This window comes from Myotis davidii, unplaced genomic scaffold (genome assembly GCF_000327345.1).
Source record: "Myotis davidii unplaced genomic scaffold, ASM32734v1 scaffold544, whole genome shotgun sequence".
Lineage (NCBI taxonomy): Eukaryota > Metazoa > Chordata > Mammalia > Chiroptera > Vespertilionidae > Myotis > Myotis davidii.
The window spans coordinates 3021658-3049227 of NW_006297018.1; the positions used below are offsets into that span (position 1 = coordinate 3021658).

The following is a 27570-nucleotide window of genomic DNA, read 5'->3' on the forward strand; positions in this document are numbered from 1 at the left end:
TGTGCACAAGTTTCTTTTCTCTGCTTTGTTATCGCACCTCCTGCTTCTGATCTCTGCCCTCCATCACTGCTGCTGGTTACCAGTAAGTTGCATTTCCTCTATAGACTGATCATAAAGAAAGAAAATTCAAATTTTTTTTAAAAAAATTTTATGTCCAGACTTTATAGTTTCTTTTAGTAATTTCATTCATTCATTCATTCATTCATTTCATTTCATTCAACAAGCGGGTGGATATAAGCATCTTTGTTGAGCTATATTCTGTGACAGATGCTGTGAATGCAAAGCCAACAAGTGATGTTTGTCACAGACTCACTGCAGCCCTTCTCCTCCGTGATGCTTTCCTGACTGGCCCTGGATGCTTGGGTGGTCCTGCTTCTAACTTCCTATAACTTGAAATGTTCCTCCAGTGTTGCGGTCATCATGCTTTGAATTATTTGTACATCTCCCTTGCCCATGACAGTAAACTGCTTCTTGTCACATCTTATTCATCTTTGTACACTGCAGTGGAAGTTGCTACATCTCTTTAGGTAGCTGCTGGATGGATGCATGTGTGAGCCATGCCAGGCTGCCCACCACTTAGCCCCAGGTCTCCCCAGTGCCCAGCCTTCCTGAGCAGCACCTCCCTTTCTGCTACAAGACCCAGGGCCTCACCTTGCTCTCTTCTTCTTAGGGTTGTAATTGCTCATTCTGCCATTGGAACATTGCTCCCCTTAGATTCTCTTTAAAGTGATCCATAGCCACTTTTCGTTATTTCCCAAGACAGGCCTGCAGGTGATTATTAATTACCTGGGAAATATGCTGGGGCCTTTTCTTGAGATGGTAAGTAGAAAGTACCATAAGCCTGGCTTATATATTTTTGTGGAAATTAAATATTCCTCCATATTTCAGCTCTTTCTTGGTTTCTCCCATCCCCTATTATTGAGTCCTCATTTCATGGGGTTACATAGGATCTCTGGCTAAAGGGAAAAATAGATAGGTACAATTAATTGTGGGGGGTGTAAAATACTACAGATTAATAGTATTTATTGGGGAGGGGCTCAAATGGGGAGCTGCTAACCCAAAGTGGACTGAGGCTTCAGGGTGGGCAAGGCCTCCTGGAAAAAAAATAACCATTGGATTTCAGTTAAGAAAGGTGCAAGTAGGTTATCTAAAATGAGTGGGTAGAGGTGGGGGTGGAGGGGTCGGGGAGAAATGAATTAAAGAGGCAGAGCGGAGCAAAGGGGTTCTTTTCAGAGGAAAAAGTATTGTCTAAAGCAGTGGTTCTCAAAGTGTAGTCCCCAGACCAGCTGCATTGGCATCTTCTGGGAGGTTGTCAGAAATTCAGGTTCTCAGGTTCCAACTGAGACCTACTTACTCAAAAACTGTGGGGGTGGGCTTAGTCTTCTAGGTGCTGGTGCTTAAGTATGAGCACTACTGGTTGAATTGAATTCTGACCTCCTGATTCATAGGTCAACGCTCAACCACTGAACCATGCTGGCCAGGCTTTTTGTGATTTTAAAAAAATTTTATTTTTTAATGTGTTTTTATTGAAGAAGGGAGACGGATAGAGAGATAGAAACATTGGTGAGAGAGAAACATCATTGATCAACCGTCTCCTGCACAATCCTTACTGGGGATCGAGTTCACATCTCGGGCATGTGCCTTGATCAGGAATTGAACCCGAGGTTGATGGGTCGACACTCAACCACCAAGCCAGACAAGCCAGGCTTTTTGTGACTTTTTAAATTTCACTTAGAATAATGTCCTCAAGTTTCATTAATGTAGCATGTGTCAGAATTTTCCTCCTTTTAAAAAGGCTGAGTAATATTCCATTGTATGGATAAACCGTATTTCTTTATCCATTCATCTATCCATGGCCACTTGGGTTGCTTTCACTTCTTGGCTATTGTGAATAATTCTGCAGTGAACATAGGGGTGCAGATAGCTCTTTAATATCCTGCTTTTGGTTCATTTAGATATATACCTAGAAGTGGGATTCCTGGGTCATATGGTAAAATCTTTAATTTTCTGAGGAACCAGAATACTCTTTTCCATAGTGGCGGTACCATCTTATATTCCTCACCAACATTTATTTTCTGGTTCTTTTTGTTTGTTTGTTTTAATAGTGGACATCTTAATGGATGTGAGGTGATATCTCATTGTGGTATTGATTTACATTTCTCTGATGATTAGTGATGTTGAACATCTTTTCATATACTTGTTGGCCATTGTATATCATCTTTGCAGAAATACCCATTTAAGTCTTTGCCAATTTTTAAATTAGATTATTTATGTTGTTGAGTTACAGGCATTCTTTATATATTCTGGATATTAACCTATTCAGATATATGATTTGAAAATATTTTCTCCTATCCTATAGGTTCTCTTCACACTTTTCTGATAATGTCTTTTGATGCACAAAAGGAGCGGTGTTTGGATTTTGCTGGCTTCAACGGCATGGCCCACTGCCAGCTGCATCTTAATTTTTTTAAAAAAAATTTTATGTCCAGACTTTATAGTTTCTTTTAGTAATTCCATTCATTCATTCATTTCATTTCATTCAACAAGCGGGTGGATATAAGCATCTTTGTTGAGCTATATTCTGTGACAGATGCTGTGAATGCAAAGCCAACAAGTGATGTTTGTCACAGACTCACTGCAGCCCTTCTCCTCCGTGATGCTTTCCTGACTGGCCCTGGATGCTTGGGTGGTCCTGCTTCTAACTTCCTATAACTTGAAATGTTCCTCCAGTGTTGCGGTCATCATGCTTTGAATTATTTGTACATCTCCCTTGCCCATGACAGTAAACTGCTTCTTGTCACATCTTATTCATCTTTGTACACTGCAGTGGAAGTTGCTACATCTCTTTAGGTAGCTGCTGGATGGATGCATGTGTGAGCCATGCCAGGCTGCCCACCACTTAGCCACAGGTCTCCCCAGTGCCCAGCCTTCCTGAGCAGCACCTCTCTTTCTGCTACAAGACCCAGGGCCTCACCTTGCTCTCTTCTTCTTAGGGTTGTAATTGCTCATTCTGCCATTGGAACATTGCTCCCCTTAGATTCTCTTTAAAGTGATCCATAGCCACTTTTCGTTATTTCCCAAGACAGGCCTGCAGGTGATTGTTAATTACCTGGGAAATATGCTGGGGCCTTTTCTTGAGATGGTAAGTAGAAAGTACCATAAGCCTGGCTTATATATTTTTGTGGAAATTAAATATTCCTCCATATTTCAGCTCTTTCTTGGTTTCTCCCATCCCCTATTATTGAGTCCTCATTTCATGGGGTTACATAGGATCTCTGGCTAAAGGGAAAAATAGATAGGTACAATTAATTGTGGGGGGTGTAAAATACTACAGATTAATAGTATTTATTGGGGAGGGGCTCAAATGGGGAGCTGCTAACCCAAAGTGGACTGAGGCTTCAGGGTGGGCAAGGCCTCCTGGAAAAAAAATAACCATTGGATTTCAGTTAAGAAAGGTGCAAGTAGGTTATCTAAAATGAGTGGGTAGAGGTGGGGGTGGAGGGGTCGGGGAGAAATGAATTAAAGAGGCAGAGCGGAGCAAAGGGGTTCTTTTCAGAGGAAAAAGTATTGTCTAAAGCAGTGGTTCTCAAAGTGTAGTCCCCAGACCAGCTGCATTGGCATCTTCTGGGAGGTTGTCAGAAATTCAGGTTCTCAGGTTCCAACTGAGACCTACTTACTCAAAAACTGTGGGGGTGGGCTTAGTCTTCTAGGTGCTGGTGCTTAAGTATGAGCACTACTGGTTAAAGGTATGGGGAGGTCAGAGTGCTGCTTTCTGTGTACCTCATTCTCTAGAACTGAAGGCAGGTGTTGGGTAGGGAGTGATGAGAAGAGGCAAGCTATTGCATAAAAAAGAGGGATAGGAGTAGTGCCATGCTAGTTGAACATGTATTTTATGAGATTAGAATGCAAAAATAAATAATTGTAGTTTTAGATGATTGAAAATGAAAACACAACACACCAAAACTAAACAGATGCAGCTCAAGCAGTACTTAGAGGAAATTTATAGTAGTAAACACCTGTATTAAAAAAGAAAGATCTCAAATCAATGACCTAACTTTCCATCTTAAGACATTGGAAGAAGAGAAAACTAAACTTAAAGCAAACACAAGGAAAGAAATAAAGATTAGAGAGGAAATTAATGAAATAGAGACCAGAAAACAACATAGAGAATCCACAAAACCAAAAAGTTGGTTCCTTGAAAAGATCAACAAAATTGACAAACCTAACTAAACTGACCAAGAAAAAAAGGAGAAAAGACTTGAATTACCAAAATTAGAAATGAAAGAGGGCCAGTACTGTGGACCTTACAGAAATAAGAGGATCATAAGGGAATACTATGAACAGTAGTGGATTAGTCAGCACAGGCTGCCATAGTAAAAACCACAGATTGGGAGACTTAAACAACAGACACTAATTTCTCACACTCTGGAGGCTGGAAGTCCAAGATTAAGGTGCTAGCAGGGTTGGTTTCTCTTGAGGCCTCTCTCCTTGGCTTGTAGATAGTCATCTTCTGTCTATGCCCCTGCAAGGTTTTCCTCTATTCTTGGACATCCTTAGTGACTCTCTGTGTGTTTTAATTTCATCTTTTTATTAAGGTTGATTAGGACCCATCCCAATCGTCTCACTTTAACTTCAGCACTTCTATAAAGGCCTTATCTCTAGATATAGTCAAATGCTGAGGTACTAGGGGTTAGGGCTTCAACATTTGAATTTGGGGGTGGTGAGGGGGGACACAATTCAGTCCATAACAAATTGTATGCCACCAAGTTAGATAACATGGATGATGTGGAGAGATTCTTAAAAAGGCACAAACTTCCAAAACTGACTTAAAAACAGAAAATATGAATAGATCTATAATAAATGAAGAGATTGAAATAGTAATTAAAAACCTTAACATAGGAAAGCCCAGGCCCAGATGTCTTCACAGATGAATTTGACCCAAGGCCCTTATATGCCTCCAAAGACCAATTACATGATTCTTCATAAATTCTTCCAAAAATTAGAAAAGGAGAGAATATTTCTCAACTCATCCTAGTATTGCCTTTATATCAAATCCAGACAAATACATTGATCACAAGAAAAAGGATGCTTATGAACACAGACACAAAAATCCTCAACAAAATACTAGAAAACCAAATCTAGCATCATATAAAAAAGATTATGCACCATGAGCAAGTGGGATTTATCCCAGGAATGCATGGTTGGTTTCACATTTGAAAATCAACATACTACCCCATTTTGATGGAATTAAGAAAAAAAAGCCTGCATAGTTATTGCAATAGATGCTGAGAAAGTATTTGATAAAATCCAGCACCCTTTCACTAGAAATAGAAGGGAACATCCTCGACCTGATGAAGGTTCTCTACACATATCCACACTAACATCATCTTTAACTGTGAAAGACAAAGCTTCCACTCCAAGACCAGGAACCAAGCTTGGATATTTGCTCTCATCGTTTCTGTTCAATATTGTGCTAGAAGTTCAAGCCAGGGCAACCAGGCAAGAAAAAGAAATAAAAGCATTCAGATTAGAAAGAAAGAAGCAAAGCTATCTCTATTTGCAGATGACTTGGTTTTGAGTGTGGGAAATCCTGAGGAATCCATTAAAATTGAGTCACTAAAACCTGGTCCCTACTTTCAAGGCACTTCCAAGCAAGAAGGGGGACAGTGAAAATGAGTGTAGATGTGTGAGTATTGTGGGAGAAGTGTTTCCCAGAGAAGAACATACTTCATCTGAGTTCATGTAAAGTATGTAGGTGTCTAAACAAGAGATTGTAGGATGGACGATTGGGGTGAGGAGCAAAGGTAGGTATTTCAAGCATAGAAGAATATATGCAAGGAGACTCAGTGTGATGAAGCCAGGTCAATAATGAGCTGTGAGTGTGGCTGGGGAGTTGGATTCATGAGGCAGTATGGGAGATAGGTCAAGGAGGTGAACAAGGCCCTTATATGCCTCCAAAGACCAATTACATGATCGTGTGCAGTGTCTGGGTTTCGTCCAGGGTCTCTGGACTTGTACTTGTGTTCATCTCATTTGGATCAAAGTGGTGTGATCTCAGCACCAGGTCTGTCTCTTTTCCAGGTTTCTGGGTAGAGCGCACCCCTGTGCACGAGGCTGCCCATCGTGGTGAGGCCTTGGAGCTGCAGCAGCTGATCGAGAGTGGCGCCTGTGTCAACCAGGTCACGGTGGACTCCATCACGCCCCTGCACACAGCCAGTCTGCAGGGTCAGGCACAGTGTGTGCAGCTGCTGCTGGCTGCCGGGGCCCAGGTGAGCAGCCCTTTAGGACACCCACGGAGCCTGGCTGTGGCTGTGGGCATAGATGGGACCAGTTCAAGGGATGTATAGAGGGAGGAAAATACGGGGTTTGGGATTTGCATCCTGTGATTTGCAAATGCACTGGAAATAAGGAAACCACTGCAGAAGACTGAGCAGGAAAGGAAGGAGGAAACCAGAATGGGGTGTGGTGGGAGCCCAGGGAGGGGAGAGGAAGTCTCTGTGTCAACTGCACACTCGGACCAGTAAGTATGGTTATGGGCTTGGCTGTTAGGGGGTCACTGGTGGCTGAAGAGAAGGCAGTTTTAGCAAAATGGTGGAGGGTGTGCCCTGCTCTGCACTAGGAAGGGGACAGGCTGTCTGGAGGGCTGGCAGGGCCTTGGCTCAAGAGCTGCTGTTTGGGCTCAGAGAGCAGGATGACTAAGTGGGGGATGCTGGCACACTTCCCTGGTAAAAAGGGAAAAAACAAGATTCTGATCTGATTTGCTGCTATCCCTGGTGTAAGTACTCATGTCATACTGATTTCAGCCTCCAGTGCTTTCTGGCTGGCGGAATTGCTGGATGTTTCATAGTGGCTGGGTGAGCTGGGCCGGACACCATTGGGCTGAATGGTGTTGGGGTTCAGAGTGAGGCTGCAGTGAAGATCGTGCACTGCTTACTCTTTCTCAAAGCTTGGCATTGAAAGCAGGTCAAGAGGAAGTGGATTAAGCTTCAGCATGTAACCAGATAGCAGCTGAATTTGAATAAGTCCTAAGCAGAATCTGCCAGTTGGGAGCTGCCTTTTTCCTGCCCTATGATTTTCCAACTAGAGGAGGCATGTTAAGCAGTTTCAGGCACCCCTAGCTGAGGCTGGAATTAAAGCCCCTTTTTATGCCCTGCCTGCTTTGGCTGGAACCTGGAACTCTCCTTACTGGCTCTGTGCATATTAGGTGCTGAGGTGGTGGCAAGAGTGAGTCTGAGTTGATTCTGCTCAAGAAAGAAAAGAGCCACAGGCTTTGGAGGCTAGTAGGTGATCCCAACCCTAGTTCCTTTGATCCCTAACCACCTCCCCCGCCTGACACGGGGCCTCAGCACATACTAGAAAACCCAAGAACTTCTTAGAAAAACTAAGAAGTGTCTTTGCCCAGATGAATGTGCATCAAGATGAGAAAGCGCATTTCCTCCTTGATCCTGTAACACTTGTTTCTCCCTCCCCACAAGGTGGATGCTCGGAACATCGATGGTAGTACCCCCCTCTGCGATGCTTGTGCCTCTGGCAGCATCGAGTGTGTGAAGCTATTGCTCTCCTATGGGGCCAAGGTCAACCCACCCCTGTACACAGCCTCCCCGCTGCACGAGGCCTGCATGAGCGGTAAGTCAGGTGGAAGGGAGCTACATGGACAGGGAGTGGGAGCCATTGGCTGGCCCAGGAGAGCTGCTGGTATCTGGCTATTGGTTGTTCCACCAAGGAAATGCTCATCTTTCCTTCTGGAGATATAGTCCTCACCCAGGACTAAGGGGCTGTTGTTTCCATGATAGGATTCTATTTCTTAGCAGATGCTCAGTGCCTCTCAGACACTAACACTGGAGATGGGTCTACTCTGCAGTCTCTCTCTGTCTTTGCTGTCATGTTGCCTTGTGAGCACCTGATCTAGTTAGGAGATGAGACCCAGACAATGTCTCTGAGAACAGGTACTCTTAGAGGAGGGGAAGCTGGTCCTTCAGGCTCACGGAGCAGGTGGGATTTCAACTGCTCTCCCAGGATGGATGGACTTCAGTTGGTGGGAGGATAAGAGGAAGACTGTGCACAGGAAAAATGACATTGAGTCCCATTGAATCAGAAGCTCCCAACAGACAAGCAACAACAGATAAGACTGGAAATTTAGGGCAAGGCCAGATGGTGGAAAATTTTTAAATGACAGACTAAGGATTTTGGATTCCACTCTTGAGCAAAGGTTGCAAACTTGTAGCCTATATTTTGATTGACCAGTACAGTGTTTATCTTTGTTGTATTTCATTGGGGTGTGTGGTGTGTCCTCATCTGTGTCTTCATGCAGGGACACTGTTCTCTGCTGCCTCACGCCCAATTCCCATAGCTAGATCCCCTTTCATCATTCTCAGGCACTAGGGATTACTATAGGCAGCTCTTGAAGGTTTCGGAGCAGATGTTGAATGACTGGAAAAACAGCATTTTTGAAAGGTTAGTTTAGTGGCCATCCATATACAGTGTAGAGGAGAAAAACTTTTCCTTTATCTTAGATTTACTGGCTGGGCCCCACCAATTGGGTGACAGGGAACTGATTAACAAGAGAAAACAGAAGTTTGTTAATGTGAGTAGTGCATTGTGGATAGGCATGGGAGAACTTGGCAAGGTGTCACGCAAAGGGGTGGTTAAAGCTTGGGCTCATATAGAACAACTAGAGGCCCGGTGCATGACATTCGTGCATGATGGGGGGGGTGGTCCCTCAGTCCAGCCTGTGCTCTCTAACAGTCTGGGACCACTCGGGGGATGTCTGCCTGCTGGCTTAGGCCCACTCCCCAGACATCCCCTGAGGGGTCCTTAGCACTGCTGCAGAGGTGGGAGAGGCTCCCTCCACTGCTGCTGCACTTGCCAGCTGTGAGCCTGGCTTTCTGGCTGAGCAGCCCTACCCCTGTGGGAGCACACTGACCACCAGGGGGCAGCTCCTGCGTTGAGCTTCTGCCCCCTGGTAGTCAGTGTGCATTATAGCAACTGGTTGTTCCGACATTGGGCCAATTTGCATATTAGGGTTTTATTATATAGGAAAATTTTTAGGAAAATGACAAGACAAAGGAAAAGGACTTTGAGCTTCTAGGACAGGGGTGGGCAAACCTTTTGACTTGAGGGCCACAATGGGTTCTTAAACTGGACCAGAGGGCCGGAACAAAAGCATGGATGGAGTGTTTGTGTGAACTAATATAAATTCAAAGTAAACATCATTACATAAAAGGGTACGGTCTTTTTTTCAATAGTTTTATTCATTTCAAATGGGCTGCGGGCAGTAGTTTGCCCATGGCTGTTCTAGGATGTCAGGTTGTGGGGAGGCAAATAAATGGAGGAACTAATGGTAGATGGAGCTAGTTTTAGAAACTCCAACTAGAGTTGTCTCTGGTGATTATCTTTTGTCCTTCCTGGTAGATAGGGGAGGGAGAAACCTTTACAAATATGTATCCTTATTTTAGGCAATTTGGGAGAGGGCAGAGATCTTTTCTTCTATCTGTTTCTTCTCAATTGTCATAAGCTCAAAATAAACATTATGCCAAAGACATAGTTTGGGTTACCCTTCAATAGACTGAAATGGTGGTGGTGGTAAGGGATATCCTGGGAGTGAAGAGATGTGTTGGGAGCCATCACAGTGATCAAAGTGCAAAACTCTTAGAGTCCAAGTGGATGAATTCATTTAGAAAACAGAGAAGAATTAATGGGCTTGATATAAAGGAGAGAAAAGCATGGGGTCATAACCTACTCAAGGTTGAGTAGGGAGTAATGGCTGAGACAGAATGGCCGGGAGGATGTGCCCCTAGGGAAGGGTGAGAGAGGGCCTGGTAGTGATAAGACATCCAAACAAGAATGGCCAGCAGACAGCTGTAGATGAGGGGCTAGGTTTCAGGACTAGAGGTGGAAACTTGGTAGCTACTAACAGGTGGTGTGATCAAGAGATGTGAGAGGATGAAATCTTGTACATGATGAACCTTGACCCTAACCCATGTTAAAAATACCTGTAGAGGAGCCAAGGGAAGAGGCAGGAAAGGTGTCCGTGAGCTGGGAACCCCTGGTAAGAAAGTTTAGGTAGCTCACTGAGGAAGCTTGGACTGGGGATGCCAGCAACTTTATGTCAACAGCTTGAGAGGCAGCCCTGAAGTGGGAGCACTTTCTCTCCTACTGAGGAACTGGGGAGCAGTGAAGAGAGTTTTTTCTGGCTGTTCTGAAGTGGTATTTCCCAAACTTTCTGTTTTCCCAGCAACAGGGCCAGCTGTGCACTCCATGTCTGCTGCAGCCAGGCAGGTTTGGAGAACTGTTATGCCTTCAGGAGAAAGGACAACTATCCACTTGCTCTAGGGCCACATGGGGTCATGAACTGCTTTTAGCTTGTGATGTAAACCCGATTCTCCTCTCTGCCCCTGCAACCATGGGGCTTACCAGTTCTAGCCATCAGTTCTGTCATGCTTATTATTTGTAATGTATATATTAGTGATATTCAACCAGTGTGCCATAAGAATTTTTAAAACCTGACTGTCAAGGGCACTGGCCTCTTTTCCTTTAGATAGTCAAATTAAAAAAATGACAACAGCCAACACAACAATAGTCATCTGGAGTGAATGCCCTGTCATGGAAACATATAGATCATAGAATAGAGTTGCATTTTATTGGTCACATTACATAATAAGGTTGTGTCTGATTGGTTAATTCTTGGCACCAGAAATCCTAATATACATGTGTAGGCATCTGCTTTTTTAAAAAGTCACTTTGCCCTGGCCAAATGGCTCAGTTGGTTGGAGCATCTTCTTGTACATCAAAAAGGTTGCGGGTTTGATCCCTTGTCAGAGCACATATGGGAGGCAGTTGCTTGATATTTCTCTCTCACATCAGTGTTTCTGTCTGTCTCTCCCTTCCTCTCTCTTAAAAAAAAAATCAATAAAAACATATCTTTGGGTGAGGATTTTTTTCTTTTTAAAAGTCACTTTGGAGCAAAAACTAGGTAATTACTATTATATATTTTTGTAAATTGATAAAAATTATACCTATTTTTTGGCAGATTGGCAAAAAATATAATTTAGTTTTTGGTGTGCCCCAGAATTTTAGTTATTAGTTTATGTGTGCCATGAGATGAAAAAGGCTGAAAATCAGTGGTATATACTATATATTCATTGACAGTTTTAATTATTTTCCATTTCTCTTAAGGAAGTTCCGAATGTGTGAGGCTTCTAATTGATGTTGGGGCCAATTTAGAAGCACATGATTGCCATTTTGGGACCCCTCTGCACGTTGCTTGTGCCCGGGAGCATCTGGACTGTGTCAAAGTGCTGCTCAATGCAGGTACGTTGGTGTTTCTACCTCCTTTGTTCAATGCATTTGCACTGCTCAAAGCAGGTGTGTTGGTTTTTACCTGAGCTGTTCCACGCAGGTTTGTTGTGTTTATGTGCACAATGTGCCAACTGAGAGCTAAATGAGAGTCAGCTAAGGTTTGAAACTAGCTCTCTCACTGGCCAGCTGAGAAGTTTGGCCTCAGTTCTATATTTATAAAACAGGAAATATAAAACCTATTTTGCGGGCTTCTTGGGATGATTTGTTTCCACAATACCTGGTGCATCGTAGTGCTCAACAAATGCTAATAATTATTTTTAGTGGCTACAGGGAACCACCCACAAGACCTGTCTAATCAAGTTGCTATTTAAACCAAAAAGAGATGGGGATCCAATGGAAAATGGGGTTGGCAGCTTTTGGAATCCAGGTTATTGTCAGGTCTTCTAAAAATACTCAGGATACTCTGGTAATCATGGTACAATAGGTAACACTGTACTCACCTCCTCCAATGACCACCTCAAAATCATAACCAAATTATGGAACCCATCATCATTGAGAACTCCCTGAAGATTAGATGAACAGAAGTCCTGTAACTAAGGATGTACAGAAGAAACTACATCAAACTGTGTTGTAGGTGACAGGAAGGGAAGCAGGTGTTAGTCCAGTGGGGTCCAGTGGTTAGACCAGACCTGGGTTCAGCAACCTCAGAAGTACTTGAGGTGTGACCAGGAAAGAATTCAGAGCCAAGACTCTTATGTATATAAGAGAACATCTATATATATAAAACCTAATATGCAAATTGTCCCCTCGGGGGTTTGACCAGGAGACTGGGAGTTCGATCGCTCACTATGATGTGCACTGAACACCAAGGGGAGGCATGGAATGAAGGAAGGCCCTGGCTGACAGCCGGCAGCTGAGGAAGGGAGGCCCCAGCCGGCAGCTGGAAGGCCCTGATCAGCCATAATCACCAGCCAGGCCTAGGGACCCTACCTATGCATGAATTTTGTGGACTGGGCCTCTAGTTTATAAAATCACAGAGGTAGAAGAAGTAGTTTGTAGAAGAAGTGGACTGAGCAAACAAGTTATAGAGGCAAAGGAATGGCCCTAGGACAGTGGTCAGCAAACTGCGGCTCTCGAGCCACATGCGGCTCTTTGGCCCCTTGAGTGTGGCTCTTCCACAAAATACCACGTGTGGGCGTGCACATACAGTGTGATTGAAACTTCGTGGCCCATGAGCAGAAGTTGCTTTTCTGAAAGGAGATAGACTAAACAAGTATACAAGACGACTGTGGATGGGAGAGTTGGAAGGGGTCGACTTCAGCGAACGTCAGATTGAGGACGTTTTTAGCAAAGTCCAGCTTAGGAGTACCCTAATTAAGTTAATAACGATGTACCTACCTGTATAGTTTAAGTTTAAAAAATTTGGCTCTCAAAAGAAATTTCAGTCGTTGTACTGTTGATATCTGGCTCTGTTGACTAATGAGTTTGCCAACCACTGCCCTAGGAACTTGGGAATGAGGAAGGCAGTGGTAATGTGCTTGGGGAGAAAGGGAAGGAGAAAGTGAAGGGAAAAGCACAGGCATGCTCCCAGGAGGGAGAATGTGTTGGGTCCTCTGTCCTAAGGGTTTGAAAGGTGGAGATTTTAGGGAAGGTCCCAGGGGAAGATCTGAATAAAATATTCAGCAGCTTTCCAGGTGTGTCCTTTCAGGGTCTCCACTGATTGATTGATTGATTGGCACCAGGGCAGGGAATCATTATCCAATGCAGCTGATCCTGAGGTCAGCTGTGTGGTTGCTTATCTGATTTTGCTGCTTCTGGGCCTGGAGCTAAAATACAATTGAGGCATAGATGCTATCTCTAGGGAGGAAAGGTCAGAGGGTCCAAACTGCATAACCAGTGAGTCTTATTAACTTTAAGTTGTCACTTTTAAGTCTTTTCAGTGAAAAATATTGTGTAAGGCTGGTCATGGTGGCAGTTTTTATTGTTTATACAATGATAACATATTTAGATTAGAAACAGTCATAAGTCTTCCAGCCAAGCCACCGATCAGATGGTTGGATCCCACTTCTATCAGTCTAGGGGTATCTATGTATCATTACTGTTGAGATTTTAAAGATTTTACAGTGCAACTATCCTCAGCTTTTAAAATAAAGGTTTGATGGTGCACCAACCCTCTGCAATCCCATTTTGCTTTGCAATCAGGATTTTGATAATGAAAGGAGTGCCTGGTATATATGTGCTCAGTATACCTTCATTCATGTTTTTAGTCCCTTTTGTATCAGAAGGAGAAGAAAGAGAGCAAGGGATTTAAAACCTATTTGAAGTAGTGGCTATAGAAGAAAGGATCAAATTAGTAGTTCTAATTCCAACATCCTCTCTGCAATAGTTAGGACTTTAGAGAAGTGATTTCTCCTTCATAACTAATAGGAGACCAGCTCCACCTGGATGAGGGGCTTTATTTCTTGGTTCGGATAACTGAAAGGATCAGAACTAGAGACAGTTTCAGGGTCAGTTTGACTCAGGGTTTCAAGCATGTCATCAATTTTCTTTGATTTTTATGATTCTGCTTTCCTCAGTGTTCACTTGACCATACTTCTGGTGTCCCCAGTGGGATAGGATGGATACAGAAGAATTGGACTGAAATCTGAATGCTTCACTTCATGAGGCTTCTGATAGCTTTCTCAGAGGAGTGAAAACTCTCCCAGATGTCTCCTGCACACCTCCCCTTATGTTCCATCAACGTGAATTGAGTCCAGGGTCCAAACCTTTTCCAGTTCCTTTGGCTTGACTCTGCAAATTCCAATTGACTTGGGTCTAGGTGGGAGCAGGGATGAGCCCAATCAGGGCCCACAGGGAGCTGGAGGTTAGGTCATTCTGCTCACTCCCACCCCAGGACTGCACCCCATACTGCAGGGTGGCAGTTCAGTGGGGTGGGGTTGGAAAAAAGTAGAAAGGGGACCATAATGGCCTGAAGCAGGGGACTTGGTAATTTTTAAAGGGAGTTTCCACACACCTGGGAGCTTGAGTGAGGGATGAACAGAATTCTCCTGGGACAGCTTGCAGTTGTTGACTGCCACTGTGCTGTCAGCTCTAGACTCAGTCCTTGCTATTTTCATCTCAGATGCTCTCCTGTACATCCTTCTTAGACCACATGCAGTCTTTTACTTATTTAACAAAACTAGTATTTAACTACCAGAGGCCTGGTGCACGAATTCATGCACATTAAAGGGAAATTAATTAGAAGAAATATTTTAATATCGCTATTTGCCTTTTCTCTATAATAGAAGTGTCAATCAAATTCACGATGGACAAAACACATGCATGCAATTGGCACAGTGAGAGCTTTATATATAGATAAACTTGCTTAATTAGACCTACTTTTTGATTTAGCTAAATTTTTTCCAGCCCAGTGAAGCACCCCAACTTCTCTTTCAGGTAATTGTCAGCAACACAGCAGTAAATATCAACATGATGCAGATTATTATTGTAGATCATGCAGGGAGAACAAAGGGTGAAATATTTAACTATAGCAGTATTTGACTATATTCTGCGCAGTGAGAAAACCTGAAGTCATTTTCAAGGTCCACCATTTCTTACTTTTTTTCAGTTGGGTCAAGTTTCTAAACTTTCTATATCTCCATTTTCTGGCTAATGAAAGAAAATAGGATTCTACCAAGTCTCCTATCTACCTACTCCAGGACTCCTGTGAGGATCAAATGAGATGAGTCATGCAAAAATGCCTCACAGACATTTGGTTAAAGTGTAAAATGTTTGCACCTGGCTATAAAGCAAGTTGTGTTCCTGGGCTGAAGAAACACCAAGGTGGCTAGTTGCTAGGGACAGGAAGCCGGATGTGCTACGTGATGTCATTACCCGGTGCCCACAGACACCGTTGCTGGTCTGGTCTGGTCTGTGGGCTGCATTTTGTGCCATAGGGTCTTGGCAGTGTTGGCTGTGATTTGGTGGGGGTGTTGCTCCAGGGTGGTGGTGGGGCCTGTGTCCCACTTGGGGGAAGACAAGTGTTGCTTTGTTGGCGCCAAGTCCCTGGTGCTGTTTCTCTGTAAATGGCCAGTGTGCATCACGGCAGCTCCTGCATCGAGCATCTGCCCCCTGGTAGTCAGTGTGCATCATAGAATTTGGTTGGATGGTCAGAGGGACACTTAGCATATTAGCCTTTTATATCTAGACTAGAGGCCTGGTGCAGGGGTGGGGGCTGGCTGGTTTGCCCTGAAGGGGGTCCCGGATCAGGGGAGGGGGCCCGCTTGGGTGCCTGGCCAGCCTGGATGAGAGGATGATGGCTGTTTGTAGCTGGTCACACCCCCTTCAGAGTGGGCATCCCCCCTGGGATGCCTGGCCCGTCTGGGTGAGGGGCTGAAGGCCGTTTTCAGGCTGGTGGGTGACTGAAGCTCCCAACCTCTCCTTTTTTTCTTTTTCTTTTTTTTAATTCTGGGCTTTATTTACTTTTTATGGCTGTCACTGGAACTGAGAGCCGGCTTTAGCTCTGAGGCTCGGCTCCAGCTCTGAGACCTCAGCTGCTGAAAGCAGGTATCTGGGTTTGTTTGGGTTCTATAATTGTAACACTATTGTGGTCCTGTTCGCTCCAGCTCTGATGACTGAAAGCAGGTTTCTGGGGATTGTTTAACTTCTATAATTGCAACATAGTTGCTTAGAGTGCAAGCTCAGAGGCCGGCAGCGGCAGGTGGGGAGCCTTGGCTTCCTCCTTCACTGGAGCAAGCAAGCCTCCTGTTCGCTTCAGCTGCCTGGCTGCCGCTGCCATCTTGGTTGGCAGTTAATTTGCATATCTTGCTGATTAGCCAATGGGAAGGGTAGCAAAGTTACGGCTAATTACCATGTTTCTCTATTATTAGATAGGATAGATGGGAAATCTCACACATACAAAAAAGTAGAGAGAAGAGGACAGCATATGTATTCTTTTCAAGGTAGTGATTCTTAACTTTCTGGGAGGCTGGTCACAGACCCCTTGGAAAATGAAATGATTTTCTGACCATGCCTCTAGAAACATAAGCATTTGGGCACTTTTGCACTGGCTGTATGAAAGGGTTTGGCCCAACTTGAGGAGCTAAGCTGTGTGTGTGTGTGTGGGGGGGGGCGGTTGTGGCATATGTGCCTCAGGGGTGTATAGGAGGCTGTTAATCATTTGTGGGAAGTGAAGCCATGTTGCTGAGCTGCAGATGATTTTTTGCTGGGGAAGGGGAAAGTCCAGTTATTACTGTGTGTAATTTTTAATCTGACAACTGGCAGTAAATATTTTACTCTGCAGGAGGTACTGAGAGGAGCTAATTGAGCAGAGTTTTCTTGTACCTTCCCAGCATAGGACTTGTCACATGTTTCTCAGGTAATGTTTCAGTCAGCATAGCACTGAGCTATGTGTGCCTGCTCTGCCCAGAAACTGTCAGGTTCTCGGTGTGCTAAGCTGGTGACAGCTCCTTGTCTTTGCTGGCTAAGGTTTTACTCAGCCCACTGCAATCCCATTTTGCTTTGCAATCAGGATTTTGATAATGAGAAGACTTTGACCCATTTCTCTGAAGCATGAAGTTGAGACTTTTTAATGCCCAGATGGCATTAGCACGCTCTCTCTCCCCACCGCCCCCTCAGTTCATGATGATCAGTAGGCCCCACAAAGTCACTCTCCCCTTACCCCGTCCATCTCTGATGCTTCTCCCTTGCTTCTTTCCTCTGGTCCCCCATCCCACCATTTTAATGTATTCTATCTATATATCTTTTGTACGATACACATTATTGAGTGAGGCATGTATTTTTAATTGACATAAATGGTATTGTGTTATATTTCCTGTTTTTTTTTTTTTTCACTCGGGCATGTTTTCAAGACCCACTCATGTTGCCCTGTGTACCTCTGATCTGCTGTTTCCAGCTGCTGCGGAGTATGCCAGCTTCCCTCTTAGTCACAGTCCCTTCTTTATATCCAATCAAATAATGCCAAGAATACATTTTTAAGAGATCCTGTTTTGTACCTTGGGATGGCCACCTCTTGGAAAGAGACCCTGCTGAGGCCTTGTATATTGAGAAATCACATGGGATAGAAGGGGAAGTGTGGTTTTTAGAGCTATTTCTAGCCATAGTTTTCTCCTTGATTGTGAGAATAGCTTTACTTCTCCTGTGCCCCTTTCTCTGTCACTAAGTAGATACAATTTTTTTCATTCCCTATTGGCAAGAATATCTGTAAACTGCTTGTAGTTATGGATGACTTTGTTCTTTGCCTCTTGTGTTTTCAGTTTTCTAATATATGCACATGGTAACTGTTTAAAAATAAATGTTATTTTGAAAACCTGGAAAAAAAAAGAAGAATATTGCAAGAATTAATGACCTGAGAGAAAGCTACTTGAATTTTAGATTTGGTAGACTTTACAATTTATTTTTCATTACAAGTTTGTGTTTAGCATTCAAATTCATATTTGCATTATGATTGCAACACTATACATTTTTTTCCCCCACATATACAAGTATTGGAATAATACCCCTGATGTAGTGGTCAGATTGCAGGGAAAATGTTTCTTTTATTTAATGTATTGCTTTTAAATATTATTTTTGTAATACACATCTGCCAAATTAAGTAATTAGGGAATTTAGCTTTCTTTCTAATTGAGGGATTGTTTTTCCTGACCTGGCTTCTGAGTTTGGCTGTGGGAAATGGAGACAATTTCTCTTCACTTGTGTTATCATGATGGAGTGCTTGCTGTATTCTAGGATCATACAGTGAACACTGTCATGAACAAGTTTGTATGTTTTACTACTAGGGGCTTGAAACTATTTTAAGTCAGAAATCAGAAAGAAGAATTTTTCAAATATTTTTGAGCAGTGGGACTAGAAAATTTAATAGCCTTATACGCTCTGAAATCTTCCTATTTTGGCCTTCTAAATTCATCCTTACATGGTCACATGACCTGATTTATAAAAACCCCACTTTAATGACATTTTATGGTTATCATTTGAATCTGTTATTGGAGGGAAAACTTCACTGATTCTGAGCTATTTGTTTGACTTCTTTAAAATACTTTTCTCCAAGGAACCTTCATGCACTGATGGTAGGATTATAAATTGGTGCAGACACTATGGAAAACAGTATGGAGGCTCCTCAAAAAACTAAAAGTAGAGCTGCCTTATGACCCAACAATCCCACTTTTTTATATTTATCCAAAGAAAACAAGAACACTAACTCAGAAAATGTATGCCCCTACCCCCATGGTCACATAGTCAAGATATGGGAACAACCTAAATGTCCATCAACGAATGGATGGATAAAGAAAATGTGATATATATTATACAGCCCTAAAAAGAAGGAAATCTTTCCATTTGCAACAACATGGGTGGACCTCAAGGACATTATGCTAAGTGAAATAAGTCAGGCAGAGAAAGACAAATACTATATGATTTCACTTACATGTGGAATCTAAAAAACAAACAAGCAAACAAAACAGAAACAAATTCATAGACACAGAGAACAAATTGGTGATTGTCAGATGGAAGAGGTGTTGGGGGAGTGGGTGAAAAGATGAAGGGATTAAGAAGTACAAATTGCCAATTATAAAAATAGTCATGGGGATATAAAATACAGCATAGGGAATACAGTCAATAATATTGTAACGATTATGTATGGTGCCAGATGGGTATTAAACTTATGGGGGGGGGTATCACCTAGTAAGTTATATAAATGTCTAACCACTATGCTGTACACCTAAAGTAATATAATATTGCATGTCTACTGTAATTGGAAGGTCTGACCCCATAAATGCAAAAAACAAAAACAAACAAAAACCTTTTTCTTTGTCCCCTTTCTCTATAACCTCCTGATCCACTTAGGAGCAAACTGTGAAGAACTTGGCACTTTTTCTTTCTAAAAAAATTGAATCTATTGCAGTGACATTGGTTAATACAATTATATAGGTTTCCAGTGTGTAATTCTATAATACAGCATCTGCATATTGTACTGTGTGCTCACCACCTCACGTCAAGTCTCCTTCCATCACCATTTATTTTACCCTCTCACCCCGCCCCCCTACTCTCTGGTAATTACCATACCATTTTCTGTGGCTGTGAGGGGTTATTTAAAAATTTTTTTTTTAAATCCCTTCACCTTTTTCACCCAGCCCCACAATGACCTTCCCCTCTGATAACTGTCAGTCTGTTTCCTGTATCTATGAGTCTGTTTCTATTTTGTTTGTTAGTTTATTTTGTTCATTAGATTCCATATAATACTCTCCAGGTTCATCTGTGCAGTCACAAAAGGTAAGATTTCCTTCTTTCTTTCTTTTTTTTTTACTTTATTTTTATTATTGACACTATTACAGGTGTCCCTAGTTCCCTCTCCTTTGCCTACCTCCACCCAGCCACTGCCACCCCCTTCCCTCTGGCCATCACCACACTGTTGTCAGTGTCTATGGATTATGCATGTATGCTCTTTGGCTAATCCCTTCACCTGCTTTCACCAGTCATGCCCTTCCCCTTCCTCTCTGACAGCTGTCAGCCTGTTCCATGTATCCATGCCTCTGTTTCTATTCAGTTCATCAGTTTATTTAGTTAATTAGGTTCTACAGATAAATAAGATCATATGGTATTTGTCTTTTTATGACTGGTTTGTTTCACTTAGATAATAACCTCCAAAATTTCTTTCTTTTTTACAGCTGAGTAGTATTCCATTGTGAAAATGTACCACAGCTTTTTATCCTCTCATCTACTGATGGGCACTGGGCTGTTCCCAGATTTTGGCTATTTGTAAATAACACTGCAATGAACATAGGGGTACATATAGTCTTTTGAATTAGTGTTTTGGGTTTCTTCAGATATATTCCCAGACGTGGAATCACTGGGTCATAAGGCAGTTCCATTTTTAATTTTTTGAGATAACTCCATACTGCTTCTCACAGTGGCTGCACCAACTTGCATTCCTACCATAAGTGCACGAGGGTTCCTTTTCTCCACATCCTCACCAACACCTATTGTTTGTTGACTTATTGATAGCCATTCTGACAAGTGTGAGGTGATATCTCATTGTGGTTTTAATTTGCATTTCTCTGATGATTAGTGACATTGAACATCTTTTCATATGTCTATTGGACATCTGTATGTCCTCTTTGGACAAGTGTCTATTTAGGTCCTTTGCCCATATTTTAATTTGACTGTTTGTTTTTTTGTTGAGTTGTACAAGTTATTTATAAAATTTGGATATTAACCCCTTATAAGATATCTCATTAATGAATATGTTCTCCCATTCAGTGGGTTGTCTTTTCATTTTGTTGATGGCTTATTTTGCTGTGCAAAAATTTTTAGTTTGATGTAGTCCTGTTTATTTTTTCTTTTGTTTCCCTTGCCTGAGAAAATATATAAAAAATATTGCTACAAGAAATGTCTGAGATTTTACTGCCTATGTTTTCTTCCAGGATTTTTATGGTTTCGAGTATAACATTTAAATCTTTAATCCATTTTGAATTTATTCTTGTGTATGGTGTAAGAAGATGGCCTAATTTCACTTTTTTTTGCATGTATCTTTCCAATTTTCCCAAAACTATTTGTTGAATAGACTACCTTTACCCCATTGTATGTTCTTGCCTCCTCTGTCAAATATTAATTGACCATAAAGGCTTGGGTTTATTTCTGGGCTCTCTATTCTGTTCCATTAACTTATATGTCTATTTTTACACTGCTAACATGCTGTTTTGACTACCAAGGCCATGTAGTGTAGTTTGATATTAGGTAGTGTGATTTCTTTACCTTTGTTTTTCTTTCTCAAGATCACTGTTGCTATTCGGAGTCTTTGGTGGTTCCATACAAATTTTTGAAACAGTTTTTCTGGTTTTGGTATCTTGATGGGAATTGCATTGAATCTGTGGATTGCTTCGGGAAATATGGACATTTTAATAATGCTAGTTCTTCCTCTCTATGGACAATGTATATGCTTCAACTTATTTGTATCTTCTTCAGTTCCTTTCTTCAGTGTCATATAATTTTCCAAGCACAGGTCTTTTACCTCCTTGGTTAGATTTATTCCTAGGTATTTTATTCTTTTTGAAGCAATTATGAATAGGATTTTTTAGTTTCCCTTTCTGATAGTTCATTTTTGGTGTATAAAAATACAACTGACTTCTGGATATTTATGTTGTATCCTACTACTTTACTGGATTCATTTATCAGTTCTAGTAGATTTTCTTTTTTATAAAACCTTTAGGGTTATTTATATACAATATCAGGCCATCTGCAAATAATGATAGTTTTATTTCTTCCTTTCCAATTTGGATGCCTTTTATCTTTTCTTATCTGATCACTGTGACTAGGACTTCCAGTACTACCTATACTAATAATAGAAGAATATGAAAATTGTCTGAGATGCCATCACAGTAACAGTAACGACCTAACAGCAGGTTGCGTGGCAGCAAGGGGTTACCAGTTAGGGAAGATCAGGCCAGCAGGCAGAAGCAGTTAGGGGTGATCAGGCAGGAAGGCAGGTGAGCAGTTAGGAGCCAGCAGTCCCGGATTATGAGAGGGATGTCCGGCTGCTGGTTTAGGTCCGATACCCAGAATTGGGCCTAAACCGGCAGTCGGACATCCCTCAAGAGGTCCTGGATTGGAGAGGGTGCAGGCTGGGCTGAGGCACCCCCCCCCACACACACACAAATTTAGTGCACCGGGCCTCTAGTGTTGAATAAGAGTGGTAAAAACAGACATCCCTATCTTGTTCCCGATTTCATTTGAACTCCAGAGCGTTTGGGGAACATCACCTATTTTCCCTTTGAGCTTCCCTTTTGTAAAATAATATTTCTATTTAAGGAACATTCATTCATTCATGCAACACACATTGTTAGAGCCTCTGTGTCTGTAGTGTGTGTGCATGTGTGTGTGTGTGTGAATGCATGTGCAAGGACAGGCAGGAGAGCTTGAGTAGTTAAACCTGAGCTTCTAGTCAGGACCTATGGGGACAGACTGCATAGGGCATTAGCACTGCTTCATAACTCACAGGGAAGTTTTGTTTAATTTTTCTTCATTTTTGTTCTATTTTGAGTTACATTATTATTGACTAGAGGCTCAGTGCATGAATTCATGCACCAGTGGGGTCCCTCGGCCTGGCCTGCAGGATCAGGTTGAAACTGGCTCTCCGACATCCCTCAAGGGGTCCTGGATTGCAAGAGGGTGCAGGCCAGGCTGAGGGACCCCACTGATGCACAATCAGTGCTGGGGAGGGATGTGGGAGGTTGGCCAGCTGGGGTGGGACTGCAGGAGTGCTCCAGGACATGTTAGCCCATCTCGCTCAGTCCCAATTGGCCGGACCCCAGCAGCAAGCTAACCTACCGGTCAGAGTGTCTGCCCCCTGGTGGTCAGTGCACATCATAGTGAAGCAGTTGGGCAGCCTTAGCATATCATTAGCATATTACACTTTGATTGGCTGAACCAACAACCAAACTCTTAGCATATTAGGCTTTTATTATATAGGATACCTTTCTTTAGCTTTTTATGTCATAAGAAAAAAAATAATCTCTGCTTTTGGTTTTTTGAAAAAGATTTTGTAAAGGTTGCAGCAGAGTCTGTCTTGATTTTGTTTCCTTAATGGAGATTGTTTCTGTAGATTGTGCTGGATGAAAAAGTCAAAGTTGATGTTTATCTCGGCTCCAAGTTCTCTCCTTGGTGATACTTGTTTCTGTTTTACCTGCAGGAGCCAATGTGAATGCAGCAAAGCTTCACGAGACAGCCCTTCATCATGCAGCCAAGGTGAAGAACGTGGACCTCATTGAGATGCTGATTGAGTTTGGAGGCAACATCTATGCACGGGACAACCGGGGAAAGAAGCCCTCTGACTACACGTGGAGTAGCAGTGCCCCTGCCAAGTGCTTTGAGCACTATGAAAGTGAGGCCAGGCTCTCCTTGTTGTTTGAATGATGCAATGCATAGTAGAATAGCACATGACACTTATGCACCAAGCTCTGCTCTGACAATATATTAGGTCATTTATGAGTAAATAATTAATCTCAGACTAAATCCATATGAGGCTGAGAATATAGATCCAACCCTCACTGTTCAGGAAACCATCTGGCTAAGGACAAGATGTCTTCTTTGTAAATAATTTTTTTAATGAGTTTACATAGAATTAGAGTCATAAGAGGCTTCAAACACCTATCAGTTGAAAAAAAATGATTTATTCAAATATTTGCCAGCCCTTCTAACTCAAATCCATTATGAACTTAGAGGCACATTCCATCCCTGCTGTCAGCTAACCATTTCCTGGAAGATAATGTTTCTTTTACAAATAATTTGGGGAACAAAGTAACACAGGAAAATGAATTTCATCAGTGATTTTTTTTTATTTTTCCTTTCAAAGACTATTGTATTTTAAAAATTTTCATAAATTGAGAAAACTCTTTGGTTAATTTATATTTTTGTCAAACACAGATCATTCTAAAAGGCAGGTCCTCAAGGCCAGGCTCTGTTTTGCAAATGTCCCTGTGATTCATCTGCCAGGGACCTTTAGGTATCTTCCATCGCTGGCCCTAGCTTGCTCGCACTGTGAGCCCCAGCTCCAGGCTTGTCTGTGGTCCTGAGGTCCTGACCCTCTGCACTAGGATATACATTGTGTACTCTGCTGGAGCTGAGATGTGCATCAGTTCTCCTGAGATCTGTTTGTGCCCTATAGCCCTCAGTGGCCTGGAGCAGCAGGAGCTGGCAGCCTAGACCAGTGGTTCTCAACCTTCTGACCCTTTAAATACATTTCCCCATGTTGTGACCCCAACCATAAAATTATTTTTGTTGCTACTTCATAACTGTAATTTTGCTGCTGTTATGAATCATAATGTAAATATCTGATATGCAGGATGGTCTTAGGCGGCCCCTGTGAAAGGGTCGTTCAACTGCCAAAGGGCTCGCGACCCACAGGTTGAGAACCACTGGCCTAGACTAACTCATTTGTCTGGAAGTTTGACAAACAAGCCTACTAGCTGTAGATTGGTGCATTGCTGACAAATCCCTGTGCTAGGGTTATAACATTATGGGGCAAAAGTCACACACACACACACATGCACACAAAGCAAAACATACACCCCCCAACCCCCCTTCAAATGAAATCCCTCTGGACATCACTGAAATTCCATTTCCTGCTCTTGTGTCCTTGGGCCCTGGCTGTCCTTCCTGATAGCTTTCAAGAGAATGCTTATAAGGCATGTCCTATTTTTAGGGAAGGGAGGTGTTTCCAGTTCTTGATATTTTTAAAAAATGTATTTCTATTGATTTCAGAGAGGAAGGGAGAGGGAGAGAGAGATAGAAACATCAATGATGAGAGAGAATCATTGATCGGCCTCTTGCACACCTCCTACTGGGTATGTAGCCTGACCAGGAATTGAACCATGACCTGGCTCATGGGTTGACGTTCAACCACTGAGTCACACTGGCTAGGCCAGTTCTTGATATTTTTTTAGGTTGAAGGATGTTAATCTATGTTCAACTATGTTAAGCTAACCTCATGTGCTTCATGTTCCCTTTTTACAGAGACACCGCTAACCCTGTCACAGCTCTGCAGGGTGAGCTTGAGGAAGGCCACTGGTGTCCGAGGGCTGGAGAAAATCGCCAAGCTGAACATCCCTCCCCGGCTCATCAATTACCTTTCCTACAACTGAGCTGCAGGCACGGGAGGCAGGAGCAGGCTGGTGGCACCCTGGCTGCTGGCCTTGCCCAGCCCGGTGTTGTTTGTCTGAGGCCCTCAGTTCCTATAGATAGAACAACGTTCCCCGAATCCCCATTGACTGTTGTGTTTCATCTTCTCCGTGGACTCCTGGAGAATATTTCCAAGGCATTGGGAAGGAGCTGCCTCAGCTTCTGCTGGGGCCGTGGCCCTGTGCTGGCTCTTCTGGAACTTGGCTCTAACTCTGGCGTTCCCAGCGTCCAGCTGTCCTCTTTACACTGACCTTCCTCAGAAGGACACTCAGGAAAGACTGTTCTGGGAGCACAGGGGAGGGCCAAGCAGGGCTGGGGCCCAGGCTACTGCTGTTGATTTCCACATGTCTGGGAGGTTCAGGGGTGCGGTGCCATCTCTAATTCATTCAGCACTACGCAGCCCTGGGGGGCTCAAAGGGACAGCCTGAGCCACAGGGGGTGGACCTGTGAGAGGTGAGGTCCTGACCACGTGGCCTGGGATGGATGCATTAGTGACATCATGCCACTTGAACGCTTTTTTTCTGGAGCCAAGCGTGGGCACTTTCCAAGGCCCACCTCCACCCAGGTGTACCCATTACTCAGGGACTTTGTACGGGTTTTATGGGGGAAGCTCAGGGTCTTCATTCCCCACAACCAGCACAGTGTTTCACAGGAAATTTTTCTTCAGTTTTAGGTCTCAACTTAAAACGTTTATGTGAGGGATAAATAAACTTTCAGAAGATATGTAGGTATGTACATAGGTAATGTGAAGGGGTGTTAGCACATCACCATGAGCAGTCATTTCCAATGTGAAAGATTGTTAGGAAATGCTTTGGAGATTATTTTTAATCATTTTATGGTTGCCAAATGAATTCTTCCCTAAATTTTGTTAATTCCTTGAAGTTCTGAGATTGGTAGAAGAGGTTGCCAGCACCCAGTGGGTATTATCAACCATTGATCGGTGCATTCTGTAGATATCTGTGGAACGTCTATTATGCTTATGGCATTTTCTCGGTGCTTTGACCTGGATAGGAATCAGACTCATTATCATAAGCTGGGGAAAATAGAGTTTTGAAATCTGTTCCTATATAGTAATAAAAACAAGTAGTTCTAGATTATAAGTCATATGGTGAACTAGTAAGAATATTCAGACTGCAGTTGTCTGCCTAAGATTCTGTATTGTAATAAAAGCAAACAGAAAACCAGGGAATGAAACTAAGTGATTCTGCATGGTTAAGTTGAGGTATATTTGGTTTCTGGGGAAACAGAGAAGGTGCCACTTGTGAACACCCCAGAAATGTGGACGTTACCACATTCTTCCAGAGAGTGTAGAATAGAGTGAGCCTGAACTGTCGTCCAAGGTAATGCCAAGTGTGCTACACAACAGGAAGTGTCTGCACAGGGTTACTCTGGTGGGGCCCCAGATCTGACGGTAAGTTTCATGTTTGTTGTACAGTTATTTTCCATCTCACTGTTCCAGCCATGGTTACATCATTCTGTGCTGAGAGCAAGAGCCACTCCGATTTGGTTACAGGCTTAAATACAAGTTCTGGGTAAATCAGTGTTTCTGTATGTACTGATAACAATGGTGACAAAAAGCATTGGGTTCTGCCTTTTCATCTTTGTAACAGAAACTTGCTTCTAGCAATAAGCTGGTAACATTTCCATAAGTGGGTGCACGGAGTACAGAATCGCAGCCCCACGCTTGCTGCTCAATAAAAGGTGTTGAGTAGAGTCCATCCTTGTGGTCATACGCTCTTTTCTTGTTGGGAGCAGAAACACTAGATAAGCAAATAGGTCCCCACCTCTCAAGAATATTGCATCTGAACAGGCTGGGCCAGAGCCAGTGTGTACACAGGCCCTAAACCAGGGCTTTTGGAATAACAAGAACAGCACAACCAGCCTTTTCTTCTGTTAGAAAGGGACTGTGAGCCGGAAGTTCCAAAGTTCTACTTTCTAAAACTTGGAGCTCAATATAAAAATGGAAACCAAAATCGATCAGAAATGAAGCATAGTACTCATATACTCAAGGTTAAGATGGTTTTTGAGAAATAAGTATCTGATTATTTGGCCTCTTCTATTAGGAATGGCCCCATTCCAGCATTTTTAAAGGAAGATGTTTTTGTTTCTATTTCATTTTCCAAACAGGTATAAAATCTACTAAAAGGGAGATAATCAATCAGAATAAATCAGCTCACTCATGAGAGACACTCCTAGATAACGATTTTTGGTTGCTGAGAATATTCAACACATTATTTCAGAGTGGCAAATTTAGAAATAATCTGAAAAGAGAATTTGAAAGTGGCAGCCACCGTCACTGATAGAGTTATGTGAGACACACAGACATATAACTCCTCTTTTCTTTTTAATCAGTGTATATGGCAAGGAGCCTAAACCCCTGATGATCAAAATAAGTTATTTTGTACATTACAGTGCACAGAACAATAGAGAGAAAGACTTCCTTGGAGAGTGACCGAAAGGCATTTGCAAAAGGTTCATAGCACTCTGAGGCGCAAGGCCTGGAGCCAGTGCTGCAGCATGGTCCTCATTAGCTTGACCCCTCCTGTTCTTTGGTTGCGATGGCCTTAGCTAGAGCTGCCTTTTCTAAACGTTCTGCTGGCTTCT

General features: G+C 42.7%; 1 protein-coding gene across 1 annotated transcript; it reads left to right on the top strand.

The window, feature by feature from the left end:
- On the top strand, positions 1-26684 carry ASB13 (ankyrin repeat and SOCS box containing 13; the record flags this gene model as incomplete). The annotated part of the gene is made up of 6 exons (XM_006772626.2): positions 1-82; positions 6082-6269; positions 7476-7626; positions 11176-11310; positions 22979-23170; positions 24802-26684. Coding segments are annotated over 6 exons (876 nt in total), but the record flags the coding sequence as incomplete, so codon positions are not given.
- Between the last annotated feature and the right edge of the window lie 886 nt (positions 26685-27570).